The sequence below is a fragment of the Dermacentor variabilis genome, chromosome 2 (assembly GCF_050947875.1).
Source record: "Dermacentor variabilis isolate Ectoservices chromosome 2, ASM5094787v1, whole genome shotgun sequence".
Classification (NCBI taxonomy): Eukaryota; Metazoa; Arthropoda; class Arachnida; order Ixodida; family Ixodidae; genus Dermacentor; species Dermacentor variabilis.
The window spans coordinates 32470277-32486860 of NC_134569.1; the positions used below are offsets into that span (position 1 = coordinate 32470277).

At 42.6% G+C, this 16584-nt stretch overlaps 1 protein-coding gene across 1 annotated transcript in view; it reads left to right on the plus strand.

Annotated features, from left to right (window-relative positions):
* Nucleotides 1-16584, plus strand: part of LOC142571619 (uncharacterized) — a 196276-nt gene that overhangs the window by 145632 nt on the left and 34060 nt on the right. Inside the window, exon 8 of the mRNA XM_075680127.1 lies at nt 2891-3205. Within this exon, the coding sequence (XP_075536242.1) occupies nt 2891-3205 (315 nt within the window). The remainder of the gene's footprint in view (nt 1-2890; nt 3206-16584) is intronic.

Below are 16584 nucleotides of genomic sequence, written 5' to 3' on the forward strand. Positions count from 1 at the left end.
GTTTATGATATCTGACTGTATCAGTGTTCTCGTACTTTTAGTGTTGCTTGCCCTACGAAGAAGCGTAGCCGGCGCCACTAAAGAGGCCCTACCTCTCCTTCAATTACACATCAACAAAGAAAGGGACGTTTTCTTCAATTTCTTGTTTTACCAGACATAAAGAAGAAGCTTAACAGCTCTGCTGAATGCAATGCGGATCATTCGGTTTCATTTTAGCATTTCAGTCCTCGTTCAATCTTGAAGCGTATAATAGCTATTTTTCAGTTACTTTGGACCGGCGCACATTCTTTGTTGCCACGCCAGAGAATGCGGCATGATTTTCACCTCTTAATAATCTAGCTTGTGAACTATATCTCACTAGATAAGATTAAGAATTATGGTAATGACATGGTAACGTACTCAACACTCGCTCTCTCTTTCAATATTGTGTTGATAGTCTAGATTAAACTTTCTAAACAAGCTGACCGAAGCATTTACTGACCGAATCAACGTAAGTGGACATTGAGTTCAACATAAATATTTCTTTCAGAATCCACATTCACAGCCACCGCTGTTTAGGGCAACAAAATACAACTCGACAGCGAACTCAAATACCGTATGGTTATATTGCATCATGCAGCAGCAAAGAAATAGTGCTTGCATATTTGTAAGAAGTTTCAGAGTAATTTAGTTTTCCGCAGAGGTTGTTCAAGCCTACCGAGTTGCCTATGGAGCAGCGCTACTTCTTCTGCGCGAAGTTCATCTGCGCTCATTCTTGCTACGGCACTGCTTGTTTTCTTCCTTTTGTCACTGTTTCTTTGTTATCACAGCATTGTACATTATTTGGTATTCTTGCTAATTGTTCTTTTATATTATTTTACCCTTTTGTGTTATGTCTCGGTACCACTTATTTTCCTCTTCTCTTCTGCAACCATCAACGATGAATCATTGCCTTTTCGGGTTCTGCAAACAGATAGTCTAATAGACACTTTTTCCTGAGTGCATTCAGTTTGCTACGCTCAGAGCACCATATCCCGTCTGCCTCCAGTCAAAGGGGCGCAGCCACTTAGCAACAGCGCAATTGGGCTAAAGCTCAGAGCTGAGCAAGAGGCGAATAAGCGTAACGTAACCCGTGGCTTTCCCGAGTTGACTGAATAGAACGCAAGCCGCCATGCCCTTAACACCTCTGTCACTTGGCAACCAGCATGCAAACACTGTTTCTTTCGTACCTGTGGGAAAAGGGTCATCGAGAGCAGGAAATCGGCGCTGATCTTTCGGGGAATGTCAGAATGGTATTGAGGTGAGCTAGATTGTTCATGACTAAGGTGAGTTTTGACACTTCAGCTGAAATTATGGACCAATGGAGACATACGAGGACGTCAATGAAATATATAGTCTGAGTTTTATTTTCGCGCATGCAGCACTACACTTTTCTTCATTATGCGCGTCTGCATTTATTTATTTATTTATTTATTTATTTATTTATTTATTTATTTAATTATTTATTTATTTATTTATTTATTTATTTATTTATACGGCCAATCTTAATTGGGACCATAGCACGATGGCGTAGGCAACATAATAAGAACATATTGCTTACAACGTCCACATAACACGCTCTAAGTATGTGATAAGGATGTTTATTATAATTTTTGTACCAACAAGGCATGGAGCGAAATAAACTATACATGGTTAGTAATAGGAATAACCTCATTAGCAAGGAGAAATCAATCAAAATAATTTATACAAGCGCAATCAGGTATGAACATGGTCTGGGAATTAATGCACAGGTAGTGGCATTGAAATGTGAAAGGAAGATTCTTCAAAACAGAACGACGTCACAGACATCTTATTTTCTTATATCTGTGCAAAAAGATTTGAAGCGAGGAGCCACATGCGCAAAGATAAAACTCACTTGTCAGTTCAGCGACGTCCTTGTCTGTCCCCACTTGTCCCGCGTTTCAGTGCAGCTATTAAAACCCGCCTTTCAGTTAAACTATTCAAACCCGCCGCAGCCTTCCCTGTAGTATGCACCTCAGCAGTGAGCGGGACGAGCCACGAGATGCCCTAAACTAAAGCGTTGCAATCTTACAAAGGCAGCAGCAGTTGATGTTAAGAGGAAGCTTTAGGCTCGGGCCCAACTCCAACGCGGCCTATTCAAATACATGTAAAACTCAAAAACGCTTTTCTGAGGTAACCCCTTGACCGATTTTAATGAAATGTGTTGCACTTGAGAGAGAAAGTTAAATTCTAGTGACTCTTGGTAGCAGAATCTCGATTTAGAACCTGAATGCTATGAAAAAGATTTTCAAGAAATTGAAAGTTTTAAAAAAATAGACGCAGGAAGTTTAAAAGATAATAGCCCTGCACCAAAAGCACATATTGCGGTTCTTTAAACGGCATCCAGTAGATCATTCAAAACGGACAAATTCGATATGGTAATTTATATCTTACGTGAATTTGTTACGTTGTGTACAAGGGTTCTTCAAAAGCTGTATATACACATTACTCAATATCTTTAGGTTCATGTGCAACATACCAATTTTGTCCGCTTTATATGTACTATGTGATGCAATTCACAGAATTATGACATCGTTTTCCCTTCGTGAGTTAGAGAGTAGTAAACTTGAGAGTTTCGTTTTCGGCAAATTTTCGGTTTCTCGCCAATTTTTATGAACATTTAACGATCTAAATCGAAAATCGGGTACCAACAGTCGCTCGATTTTAATTTTTTCCTATATATGCAACAAACGTCGTCAAATTTGGTGCAGTGGTTGCCGAGAAAAACGAATTCTCCTTTTACATGTACTTGGATAGGAGCACCCGACCTAAAGCTTCCTCTTAGGAAGGAGGCAATGGCTTCTCAGCCTGGAAATCCCGTTTCCCGTGCCCTCCACCCTGGTGAACGCAGATGCGGTACGGCATAGCGGCGGTGTTCCAGGACAAGTCGTCCTGCAAGACTCTTCCGGCAAACGCCGGCCGGGGCACGCGCATCAGCAAGCCCCTGCGCGGCGTGATCACGGAGAGGGAGGCTGCGCTGGGCATCCTGAGCCGCGAGGTGAAGTTGCTCCAGGAGGAGCGGGACCACCTGCAGGAGCTGCTGCAGCACTCGCTGCAGGGCGTCGTGCCGCAGCACGCCGCGCACGTCGCCAGGGGCCTGCAGGAGCAGATCGAAACGCTGAAGGCCGAGAATCAGCGGCTGCTGGACAGCTACAACGCCGAGAGGGTGAGTGCCGTGAACATAACAGGAGGGATCTTCTTGCAGCAATTGCTGCAGATTAAGTGGGTAAATGAGGACAGCGCCTTTTCTTCGAAAGTAAATGAGAGACGGAGTTGTTGTCGTCGTTTTTTTTTTTCAATCAAGCTGTATATGGCTAGGGTTCTGTGCATTTTTGTTCTCCGTGAACAAAAATTATCATCATCAATGGATCATATCCCCGCAAGCATTCATGCTCCCGTAAGCAAGCAAAAAATACAATGGCTCATAGCCCCATAAGGCAGAGGCTACCGGCGCCCAGCAAAGGGAAACGAACAGTGCTTCAATTCTTTCTAATCGCGCATACAACATACATAACAGCATAGAGTTTCTCACTACATTACCTAGAGGGAAATCTGGCGCTGCTGCGCTGTGGTATGCATGGGAATGCCGGTATATTGTGGATTCGGATTGGCATCGTTCTCGTAGAGACAGGACACCTTGAACATAGAGTTTCCTACAAAATTTTTTGTAGGAAACTCTATGACCTTGAAGACGCGCTTGGCAAGTACCGTTCCGTCTGTCACAATGATTCATTTTCTACTAGAAGAGCACGTGAAAAGCTGTTTTAGCTTTATTATTACGCGAAAACATGTTTTGTTTAACTATGAGAACTTGTTATTGTGTGTACGACTACATGTTACGTAAAAAGTATCAGCGGGCCGCTAAAATTGGAAGACAGACGACAAGGTTCACGCTCGCTCTGAAACAGTTGGTCTGTTCTTGCTTTTCTTCGCTTGGTGATGCAGTGCGGGTGAGTAAAGATGTAATATGCGTGAATGGAAACATTTCATTAAGATTTTACTTTGAGAACGCGTTATTTATGTAGCCATATCCACGTTTTAGACGAAGCCTCTTACAACACCAGCCAACACGAGCCTCGCAGACACATATACCGTCATTCCCATGACGGCACGGTGCCCCCTTAAGAAACTCCCATAGACGGTGGCGCCAGATTACCCTCTAGGTGTTATAGTGAGAAACTCTATGCATAACAGCATGTCGAAAACTGCCATCATCAATGGCTCATACCCCCGTTATCAAGGGCTAATACCGTAGTAAGCAAGCAAAAGTTGCAATGACTCATAGTCTCGTAACTCCGCATATCCGAAAACGGCCATAACGGAGAAGCCATTAGAATACTTGACAATAGTGTTCAACAAACAATCGGACTAATAAAGCGAATATCCAACAGGCACTATGGCATGAAAGAGCACAATCTCATTCGATTAATAGAAACATTCGTAATCAGTCGTACTGTATATGTGGTTCCTTACCTCAAGCTCTACGCTGCGGAGAAAGCCAAGATAGACTGCATTATTAGAGGGGTGTATAAGCAAGCAAGCCTTGGTACTTCAGGCAAATACGTCAAACGACAAATTCTTGGCGCTCGGCGTGCACAACACATTAGACGAACTTATTGAGGCCCAGAGAGTAGCGCAGTATGAAAGGCTTACACAGAGTTTGACGGGGAGACACATCTTAATGACATCGGAATAGCTTACGAAACACAGCACGGAGTGCGGAGAGACATCCCAAGGAAAATAAGGGAACACCTATCAATACCCCCAATCCCTAGAAACATGCACCCGGAGTTTCACCAAGATAGAAGAAACGCAAGAGCGAGAGCTCTCCACAAAAGATTCCGTAGTGCCAGGGGCGTGGTCTTTGTGGACGCGGCGGAGTACGCAAATGGACAGAGTATGTCGATAGTTGCTACGAGTCTAGAGAGTGACTGCAGAGTTAGCGGGACGGTAAAAACATGGAAGGCAGACTCAAGCGACTAAGCGACTCAAGACAGCCGTCAAGAACTATGCAAAAGGAAGAATCTCGCCGGAAGCACTGAGAATTTTAAACAACTTCACATTCACATTATATGGGCACCCGGACACTCCTCCCTTCCCGGGAACGAAATAGCGCACAACCTGCCTCGAGAACTGACAGGCCGAGCAGGTGACACGCAACAAATACTGGGAACGGAGAGAGACCGGATGACCAGCTTTAACGAGATCACCAAACACTACAAATTTGGAAGGGCCCATTTCCCCCCGGCACACTCCTCCTTAAGTAGACGGCAAGCGACGGCATGGCGCCTCTTACAAACAGATACATATCCGAACCCGGTGGCATACCACCGCTATACTACCCGGACCTTTATACGGATAGATGTAGATACTGTCAAGAAAGGGCGGACCTACAACATATGGTTTGGGCTTGTCCTCGTACACCCATACAGAATAAAATAAGTAAGACCAGAGAGCAGTGGGAGACCGCGTTGCTCAGCTGTGCACCGGAAGACCAACTCAAGGCAATCCAGCAGGCCGAAGATGCCGCCAGGGCCCAACGGCTCGAGGCCGTCATTTAGGTAGAGAGGCCTGGTCTCAAATCTGCTATGCACAAATAAAGTTTGTTCCCCCTCCTCCTCCTCCTCATGGTCCCGTAAAGTTCATGACTAGTCACTTTACGTGAATTGGCTGCGATGACACTGCCCCTGTTGTCGTTGTAGGTGATTCCAATGTGGATGTGTCGGGCCCGAAAAGGGAATGGTTTTACGCGTTCCGTATTGCAGACGTATCTCTTGCGACGCCGCACCGATCCGGCCCAACCGACCACCTAGCGGCGTACTTCCATCGATTTGATACTATGAAAGAATGTGCAGTTGCGAGTGAAATAATGGCCATCCATCAAGACAATAAATGAGTGTACGTACTTTTCGTCACGATGACCACCCATCAAGACAGTAAATGAGTTCGTACCTTTGTTCAAAATTACGTGTCACCTCCGTGTCGTGTGCTAAACAGCTTCGCTGGTTAACTACTTTACAGAGTGGAATGGCTCATGATTTTTTTTCACATAGAAGGAATTGGCTCTACCACATAGAGCTGGCTACAGCAGTACTTTTAGGCCTGACGATAACTAAACCGAAGACGAAATGAAAGCTAAAGGAAATGATGTTTCAACTATCGATCACTCGATAATTGCGCAATAACTTTTTCGTAACTAACGCTACCTTCTAAACTTATTCTTGCATATTAATAAATTAAACAGAGTAGCCGGAACGACGGCGCTATGAAAGAAGCATATAAAATATCGAACCTCACTTTCCTAAATTAATAAGGGTATGAGCAGTGTGTCTACCAAAGAAAAAACATACCCTGAAATCAATCAGACTCGCTCTAAAAATATATGATTTTTTTTCTTAGAGTTCGCAATAGGACTCACATTCACCGGAATTTTGCTCCACCGTGATCACTCCGACACCTCCTCACGGGTCAATCTGAGCAATGTACGAGCATGCACTGAACATACACTAAGAACATTACGCAAGTGTTGTAAGCTGCTCTTATTTGCCTGCTCCGCGAAACGCTCAACGATACTTAGAAACTACAGCGTCGATATCATATATCGACCGCCTTTCATAAGGCTCATATCAACTTTGAAAGCAGCTCTGTCTAGTTTTCGTTTTCTAAAGGAGTATGCTGTTAATTATGGACATGAAGTGGCATGATGCTATCCGGTAAAATGCGTAGGAAGCACTCGAGTTGATAACGATGCGCCACTAAGGCTAAAGCGCCCGTGCTTTACAACATGTCCATGAAGTCTCTTTAAAATTTCAAGCTGTTATTCCGAGTAAATATGAGTAGTTAAATATATGAAATTTATTAAAAATTAGCAGCATTTATTAAAATTTGTTTCATCACATACGAAAATAAATATGGGCACCATTGATAGCACGAAGGACATAGTGGCGAAATTTGGCTTCCTGCCATAACCGCTATAGCGTAACCTCATCAAATGTGGCAACCGCATCAGTAATCCTTTGATTGAAGTCAGTAAGCTCCTGCACCTCTGTCCGATACACTATGTCTTTAACGTAGCCCTACAGAAACAAACCTAGACTCGTTATGTCTGTTATAAAAGGCTCGTCTTATCCGTTCGATGTTTTACTCGTATACTCGTTCGCACTCATTCCTTTCTTTATCCAACAATGTGCCGGTTTCCATTAACTTCTTGTGCCAGTCACTAATTAGCGGACGTAATGGTGTTTGTTTTTCATACTTAGCGATGAAGTTTCGGCTAGTCTTTCTGTTCGATTTCGTTTAAGTGAACCTCACCCCGCAGTGTGTGTTGTCTTGAGGAGCAGCTACTTTCATATGTGGGCCCTCTCTTTTTTCCCTTTTTCTTCAGAATATTGCCTCAAATGTACAAATTGACTATTTATACGAACTTGATATTAACCACGTACCATCAGTCACGTCACGTCATCAGTCATCAGTCACGTATCGTATCATTCGCATTCTTATCAAATTGATCAAACCGTACAGCCAAAATCAAGAAGGGAGCCGATACATGGAGCAGCTCACTGTGGCACAGAGATTAAATAATCAGGAATAAAATGCCTCAGGAATGACGGCCTGCGCTTCGATAGGTGGACCAAGATAGGTCCACATATCGAAATTTAGGAGCGTCTTTCTGGTGTAATATATCCCTGTCTATGTAACGTCACTATGAACGCCTTCTGGCTCTTGTCGCTACAATGCGAGAATAACTCCCACAGAAGTCCATGTTTCTGCGGGCTTCTTATTAATATTCGAGAGGCAGCTGCTGAAGTCTGCGCTTAAATCTGTCTTTAACAAGAGCTTCTGCGCTAAGAGTCAGTGAGTGAACACCGCATAAAACATGCGAAAGAAACAATCAAATAAAATCGACGCGCTAAGCCATATTCTGCTTAGTAAAGGCATTTGCCAAGCAAAAATATTGCGAGAACAATGCGAGAACTGGCTTTAACTCTAGCGTAAAGGAGGAAATGCAGACGTGCCCTTCGCAAAAAGCACCCATCATGCGTCCCCTGCTGAGCTGCAGATAATTAAGTCCCACCCCGCAACGGGTTTTTATTTCGTGGACCAGTCGGTTCGTTTTGGATGTTTGCAGGGCCCGCACGCCTTCATTTTTCGCCTTACTAGGGGTTTTTAGAGCAGCGTCTCGTCTCGTCATATTGGTAGAAGAAAAATATCCGAATGGGCCAGCAAAAGCCAAACTTTATTACGTTCTCGCAAACTACTCATTCGTGCACTGCACACGGCGCACGCAGTTCTGGTGGGGTTCAACAGAAAGCGCGCGATTCAGTCAAGAGCGAAGGGACTGTTACCGTTGTCCTATCGAAATATACTACCAGTGTAAGTGTGCCTTGGGTATCGTAATTGAAGATGAAGGGAGAAAATTAAGACTAATGTGGCACAGGTCACATGTAAACCTTGCCTTACATACGCTACGCCTACTTCCAATCAAATCAGCACTTTCAGTGCAGCTCCGTATATTGAGAAACATGGTACCACAATAAAGTGAAGAAAGACCTAGAACATGTGAATGGGAAAAAATATAAAAGAAAGCACTCACGTAGGGGTCGGTGATGGAGCGATTAAGACAGAAACGAAATAAGTAATTTGAGTGCGACACTGAGAAAGGCGGCAGCGGGTGCTGTCGCCAGGCATAATTTTGCTATTTTCCAGTCATGCACAGCACTTAAACGAAATCTCTCTTTAACTAACCTCACTATAGCATTGCCAGAGTGCAAAGAAAAGTACAAACGCAAATACGTTACGTAACCTTCATGTCGACATGGTAACAAAAGGAAATATGACCTGATGCCTGTAGGATGGAAATAGCTCATGTCCATGGTTACACCGTTGCCGTAGTATATTGTAAAAGGTGTTCGATCAAACTTTGAAATATATGTCCCTTTCCCTCCTCAGCCATCTTCTCTTTACATATTTCCTTCTACAAATAACCAAATTATAAAAAGACGTCATAGGTACCCCCGTTGTAATGCACGCAAAAAAAAAAAGATCTTTTTAAAAGTGTACGACACCTGAGTCGAGAATTGAGCTTCGTAGTCTTATGTGAAAACTTCACGCTGTGAAACGTCTCATGGCACATGCACATCGCCCTTTCGCCACATCACGTCTCTGTTCAGCTCTAGACATTAAGAACAGCGCATTTCTTTTTTGTTATAAACAAATAAATTCCTACATGTAATCTTTACATATAATGTATATAGGCTCATAGGTATCCCTAACCCACACCGACTTCTTATTGGAACATCGCATTATATTCAACTGAATATTTGCTTTACTTGGTTTTCTTCGATTAAGCCATTCGATATGTAGCACGAGGTTCCATGCCCAGTCTTGGATAATTCTCATGAATAGGCATATGCACCTGTTACACAACGTGCATGTAATCCTCAAATTTTGCTTAATACTTGTCGTAATTCTCTGTGCATACACCTGTCATCGTCCTTCAGGAAGCATCATACAACGCCCCTGTACTCCTGACAACACTGTAGACGTCTCGCACTGTGTAACTGTGCATTTCGGCATAACCTATGGACACTGTAGTGCATAAACATAAAAATGCTTGAGATTATAGTTGTCACTTCTGCGACGGTAAGCTTAAACATTGCATGCGATAACATACTCTACTGGATGAAAACTAACAAATTTCTGTGGTTCTGCGGCACTTAAAACCAGGGTGTCGGACCCTAACTCAATCCCGAAAGGAAAACCGTACCTGAACCATAACTTGTAGCGGAACTGAACCCGAACCTTTATATTTTCACGTGACTGAACCCGAACCGAGTCTGAACTGAAAAAAATCATAACGGTTACTGGTTCAGCAAGGAAGGGTTAAGCATATAAGGCAACAACTGGTGCTCAGTGGTTTGCACGATTCTTCGAATAACCGCTTCTTCACTCGGCACACCTTACTATCAGAGTTGCTACACACGAGTTAAATGGTGTGCGGGAATGGGGATATAGAAAGGGCATGCGCTTATAACCACGACCACCTGTGCAGAGGCGCTTGCACTTCTGAAGCCAGCCATGACAGTTGTGTTCTGCGACCAAAAAGTTGTTCCGTGCGCTCCTCGGAATGGACATTTCTGATGACGCCCCCATTTCGGCCGTTAGGTCAACTTGTTACTAAAACTAGATAAATTAGTTAAACATGGAGAACGGAAAGCATAATGCCCTCGAGAAGAAATATCAGCAAGTTCAGCCGCATGCATAATTTTATTGTAACCGTAGAATTGTGGTCGCTAATGTATGCCTTAACTTCCTCAGAGAGATGAAACCGGGGCTGTAGACGGCACGCGAAACCTTCTTATGTTACGTGCCATTGTTCAACGCCCGTTTGGTGCATAGCCAAGCAAAGTACAACGCCCTTCGAGTTGTAGAAGTTATTCGTGGGGTACAATGCGCGCGTTTCTTTATTTTTGTCTGCCCTTAAGCAGCGCAAGACTGTGCTCACATGCAGATTCGCAAGAAAGATCGACGTATGGTTCAGCACAAAGCATTTTATTCATCGCTCAGAAGCTTCAATGGCCGCGCCTGCCTCTAAAAAAGTAGCGAATGGGCGAAACGTCAAATGCTGGCTTCCTTCTTTGCTACAGACTAGAAGCTTGAAGTTGTAATGAATCTAATACGAATGTGAATTGACGCTATCTTGACAACATAGACCACATGCCACAGTTCGCTCACCATCAGAACTCTAGTGAAAGCCTGAAGCGAAACGAAAATTAACTGACTCTGCTGCCTTTCAATGTAATGAGTGTTGAAGCTACGCAGAGCTTACGTTGATGCAAGAATTCTCGCTGTTTACCTGTCTTTATTATATACATGAAAATTTCCCAATATCGGTGCACTTGATTCGTAAATTTGGGCCTCCTCTTGATGAAACTTGCGCATGGCCATGCGGAAAAGTCGATAGCACTATGCAGTATATCGCCATGCGGCAAAATAAAATGGACTTGCGCCAAATTGGTTTGCGATCCGAGTCAGTGTTGCAAACCGGTTCGCCAACCGTTCCGTTATAAATGTTTTTCTCCGAACAGGAACTGAATCGGAGCGACATAAAAGTGAGCTAAACCTTAACCGGAACCGAAACTTAATTTTTTTTCAGTATGATACCCTGTTTAAAGCCGCTTCACTAGGGTTTTGTTTCACATAGATTATAATATGCACGTTGGATCTGCACAACTTCACTAAAGAACGAAATCACTGTGCCAATTGTAAAAACCATGAAATAGACACGCGTATACAGGCATTACGCGTCTTAAAAATTCAGGAAACATGCACGAAAACAAATTACAGTAATTGAACTAAAAGGCAGGTCACTCATTTACATTATTTTCCTCCAGTAATTTCTCTCTACATTAAAAGTACGCAGCGCATCCGGAACGCACTGTTAGACCAGTACTTTGAACCAGGATTTGCAGCTGCATCGTGGCGTAATTTTTGAATTTTGAGTTTATATTTCCTTGAACTGATGTCACTTCCATGAAGGTTTAGTCGTGAGGGACTAGTACTGCACGCACTGTGGATTACTCAGTAAAAATTGGCATGTTGTTTAGGCATCTGACTACTGTCCGAACAGTGTGGTGCTCGGTTAGTTTTAAACATGCGCATGTAAGCAATCTGAAGGCGAAAAACAACTACGCACAAGAAAGCAGACGAGGAGAACGAGCGTTCACTGTCAGAAGTTATCTTGTATATTATTAATTTTTATTTCATTATCATTACTCATCAAATCCGCTTTCTCTTGTGGCTTTCCGATTGTTTGAGCATAGCTAATTACTTCAGTTATTGTGTGGCCAATCCCTGCCGTGAGTGTGTGTCATGCTTGAAGGAATGAGCATTGCTAATAACGGACAATTTGCCTACAAGTAAGGGCACTTTTCTTGCAAAGGTCGTTATGGAGCATTCCAGAAGTCAATCGATTATAATAATTTCGCAGATATCGCGACCACTACAGATATTTGGTTGGTTAGGCTTAGTACCAGCCACTAATAAAGACGTACTGCAGACTCGTGCGACCTTGTACGATCGCAGTACCATTTCCAATGAAGTTCTTTCACTGTAGCTGCTGCATTAAGAATTTCGGTGTCCTGTAATGACATCGTCCAATTTAAAACGTTGCCCGTATATGATTCACCTGTTGAGCCACATGTCGAAAACGTGATGCACATATACCATTTTCAATATCTTGCTCAGCGAATTTTTTTTTTAGCAAAGGCCGTAATTTAGTTAGGCATATTTAGCTTCGCATGTCCATAAGCCATAATGTTTCATCCATTTTCAGCAAACTTGATCTAGATGGCTGTCAGTTCTTTTTTTCATTCCAGCTGTATAGTTTTGTTTTACGGCGCGTATAATTCGTTGTGTTTAGACACGCTTATAATTCCTTGGAGCACTTACATAAATAATTTACTGCAAAATTTACTATGCACATACACACTTGGAACTTTGCATATGCATCACGCACCAACCTACCTTTTATTTTTCCCAAATATTAGCAGTGTGCTTCGTTGAGTTTACCAAGGACACTGAGGAAACCTACCAAGTGCTTCGTATGACACAAAAATTTAAGGAGAACGAGTATTAGCATTCTGGTAATTGTTCGCAATGTTCATCATTTATCCAGAAAGTTTAAACTTTCTCCACAAACCACCTTAACAGTACTCATTTTTCCACCGAAGGCGAACACGGTGTCACGCACGTATCTCCTATAAGTCTCTGGGAACTTTGCGGATAACGGCCATATTGTCACTTAGTAGTGAAGCTGATGAACGCAGCAGCGAAACTGTGAATAACTTAACTTCCTGTTGGGCGAACCTGTGCCCGCGAAAGCAAGTTACACTCAAAGCACAATGACCGCGGCGAATGCTGTCGGTGATCGGCGGAAATCTGATCAGCAGGTCAAGCGCGTCGGCTTTTATACATGAGTCATGGAACGTTCCAGAGTAATCGCTGGTACTACACAATTCGCGTCGCGTATACAGTCAGGTTACATATGCTTTCGTGACGACAGACAACGCATAGAATCACAGATAACATTCCAGTAAGTTCCATTCATACAGGCGCCTCTTACGCTGAGCAACAACTTAAGTTAGTTGTTAGAGGGTGAAATGCAGTCCCCGAGATAAAGGTAAATAAGTACACGTGTCGATATAACGCTTTAAAGAACTTGCTTAAAGAAGTTTTTCAAGCCCGAAATTACCTTACGCTATCGAAACTTTGCCCACATCCATCAGCCATAAAAAGAATTCCTATTATTATGTTCAAATGTAAATGATCTAGCACGTTGACTTTATTCACGACATGCGCAGGCCTTTAACGCGGTTACCTAAATACACTTGTAAAACATCGAAACATATCCTTTTTATTTAAACGAAACATTAACATGGTTCCTCGTTTACCTTACCGAGAATATTAGGAAAGCCATATACACACCTCGTATAGGGATAAAACGGGTAACAATAGTTATTTTCAAAGCTCGTATTTAACCTACACACTTCAAACTTTCGGTACATGTCTGCCATAGCATTGCCGCCATGCTCCACAAAGCTCTGAACAGTCCCAAAAGAAAGGCTTTATCAATTTTTATTTAGCGTCTGTTAGCCCGCACATTTAGAAGTTGGCCTCCACATTACCGATAATATCTCATCTTTCCCCACTTTTATTTATTGTGAATTTGGTGAATGATCTAGTTCTTCAAATAAAACGTGAAAACTCGCTAATAACATTCTCGAGCGTTTCTGTTCGCACTAACGGCTTCGCTACAAAAGGCAAGCAAAATCAGCACTGAAGCCGCATAGAGTACTTATCTAGTTGGTATGCCTCCATCTTGAAATGACTCGAAAGATACTGAACAGCAAAAGAAGCACAAGTCTTCCCGTCTTTTGCTGCCCGGCATCTTTCTTGAGTTTAAGCGAGATCTCGACACGGTTTTCTTGCTTCTTTGCGAGGACATCCACAACCACATTCGTAATCGACCGGCCGATTGATCAGTGGATCAATGAATCCATCGAGGGTGGCATGGAGAGAAGGCTCTCCATTCAAGTGAGCAGATAGATCTGCTATTGGGCTGGTAACCACAAGCAATTAAAATTAAATTATGGGGTTTTACGTGCCAAAACCACGATCTGATCATGAGACACGCCATGGGGGGGGGGGGGGGGGGGGACGGTGTACTCAGGAAATTGCGACCACCTGGGGTTCTTTAACGTGCACCTAAATCAAAAGTACACGGGTGTTTTCGCATTTCATCCTCATTGGAATTCGGCCTCCGCGGCCGGGATTCGATTCCGACCTCGTGCTTAGCAGCCTAACATCACAAACAATAAGCAACCACGGTGGGTGGTAAACATGTACATACATGCTACTCTGCGTGGAAAGGTAAATGCACCCACAGAACAAAAATGCAGGGAAAGAAAGCAAAGGAGTAAAGGAGATACGATTAGGTGGTATTAATGGGTAAGATAATAAAAAAATCTGCGCATTACAGTGAAATAAGCTGCTTCGCCTTTAAAACCTAATTTGTCATCGTCATTTTTGTCCTCCTCAGACCCAGCGTCCACCCCGTAGACAACAGTTTTCATGATTTCAAAATTTTAAGCCAGCAGCGATAAACTAATATTTCCTGCTGTAACATGCGATGGATGCATATGGTCACGTATTTAATTATCTTGTTGTCACGGTTTTTCTATAGCTGAATCGTTACCAACGGCAATAAATAAATGACGCGGCAACCAAGTGTGAAAAGTGAACGCGAGACATTAAGCCAGTATCTATATGTTTAGGGGAAAAAATGGTTTTATTCGAGCAAACGGGAGAAATTGACCTTTAATCCACATACATCAAGATGCTGACGTGATAACGTGTACGAGCCATCGCATCAAGAAAGTAGTTTTTCAGGCTTGTAAGAGACAGCTGACAGAAAATGATGAACAGTGTCGATTTGTTCGCACTATCTCAATTAGTGTCTGAACCAACTAGAGGAAATCATGTTCTGGATCCTATTTTCTCAAACCAACCTCAATTGGTAATTTGTACGGTTGTCATTCCTAGAATTAGGGACTACAGTGCTGTTTTATCTGAAATGGAAATTGCACATGTAAAACCTGCGCATGCAGTAGTATAACTATACGAAAGCTCAGGTTGATAAAATAAATGAAGGTTTGGATGGGTATGATGTATTTGCTACAGAAGCTCAATATAAAAATACAGATGAATTATGGACTTGCCTCAAAAACAAAATGCTAGAACTTCGGCAGCGTTTGATACCGTGTAGGGTGCTAAATGAAAGACAAAGTAGAAGTAAGCCTTGGTTTTCGAAAGCGTTGCGCAGTCTTACACAGAAAAGGCAAAGATTTTATCATAATTTTCTCCAAGTGCCGTCAAGTGATAAGAGGAAGAAGCTGAAAGAAATTATATCAGAAATGAAAAGGTCAATTCACGTAGCCAAGAATGCTTTTAGTGAAACTATCCAAGCAATTTTGGAAGCACGTGAAAAGAAATGGAAAAGAGGCAACACCTATTCCGTCACTTATCTCTGAAAACGGCGTCGTTTCTGACGACAAAGCTTAAGCGGAATGCTTTAATCAGTATTTTGCTTCCTTGTTTTCTACTGTGATGCCAAGCGACGGTGACCACAGAAGTACCCCGCGAGAATTGATAGCCTCGATGGGCGATATGGATGACGTCGTTATCAGGAGACGTGGCATAGAACTGTTGCTGTTGAAATTGAACGCTGCTAATGGCGGAGGACTTGATGGTTTAACTAATAGCTTCTTTAGAATTTGTGCCCAACCTATGCCTCCTCCTTTGAAGATACTCTTTGAAAAATTAGTGGCAGAAGCTTCTTTGCCCAATGATTGGAAAATTGGTGCAGTCCATAGATCTGGTCCAGGACGTGGCATAGTTCATTATCATCCGCATTCTTTAACGTGTGTTGCATGCAATGTTTTAGAGCACGTTTTATACACAAGTATTGTAGCACATATGAATCCCTATTGCCTATTCAATCCCTCTCAACATGGCTTCAGAAAGACTTTTTCTTGCGTAACACAATTAATTGAATTCACACATGATATTGCCAGTGCTATGCACGACAGATTTTCAATAGATTATATATTTTTAGATTTCAGGAAGGCATTCGACACTGTATCCCATTCTTTGTTAATTTAGAAACTTCATACTCACAACATTAACACACAAGTTATTGGATGGATTGCCGAATACTTAAGACTGCGAAAACAGCGCGTAGTTTTTAATAGTACTGGGTTATCAAGAAGAGACGTCACTTCCGGCGTCCCTCAGGGCTCAGTTCTGGGTCCACTTTTGTTTCTTTTATTTATCAATGATATCAGTAAAGGAGTCCTGTCACATTTGAGTTTGTACGCTCATGATTGAGTTTTGTACAAGCCTATTAGTTCTGAAGACGATTGTCGCATTTTAGAGTGTAATCTCATCCGCATTGCTCAGCGGTGTTGTTATTGTAACATGAGCTTT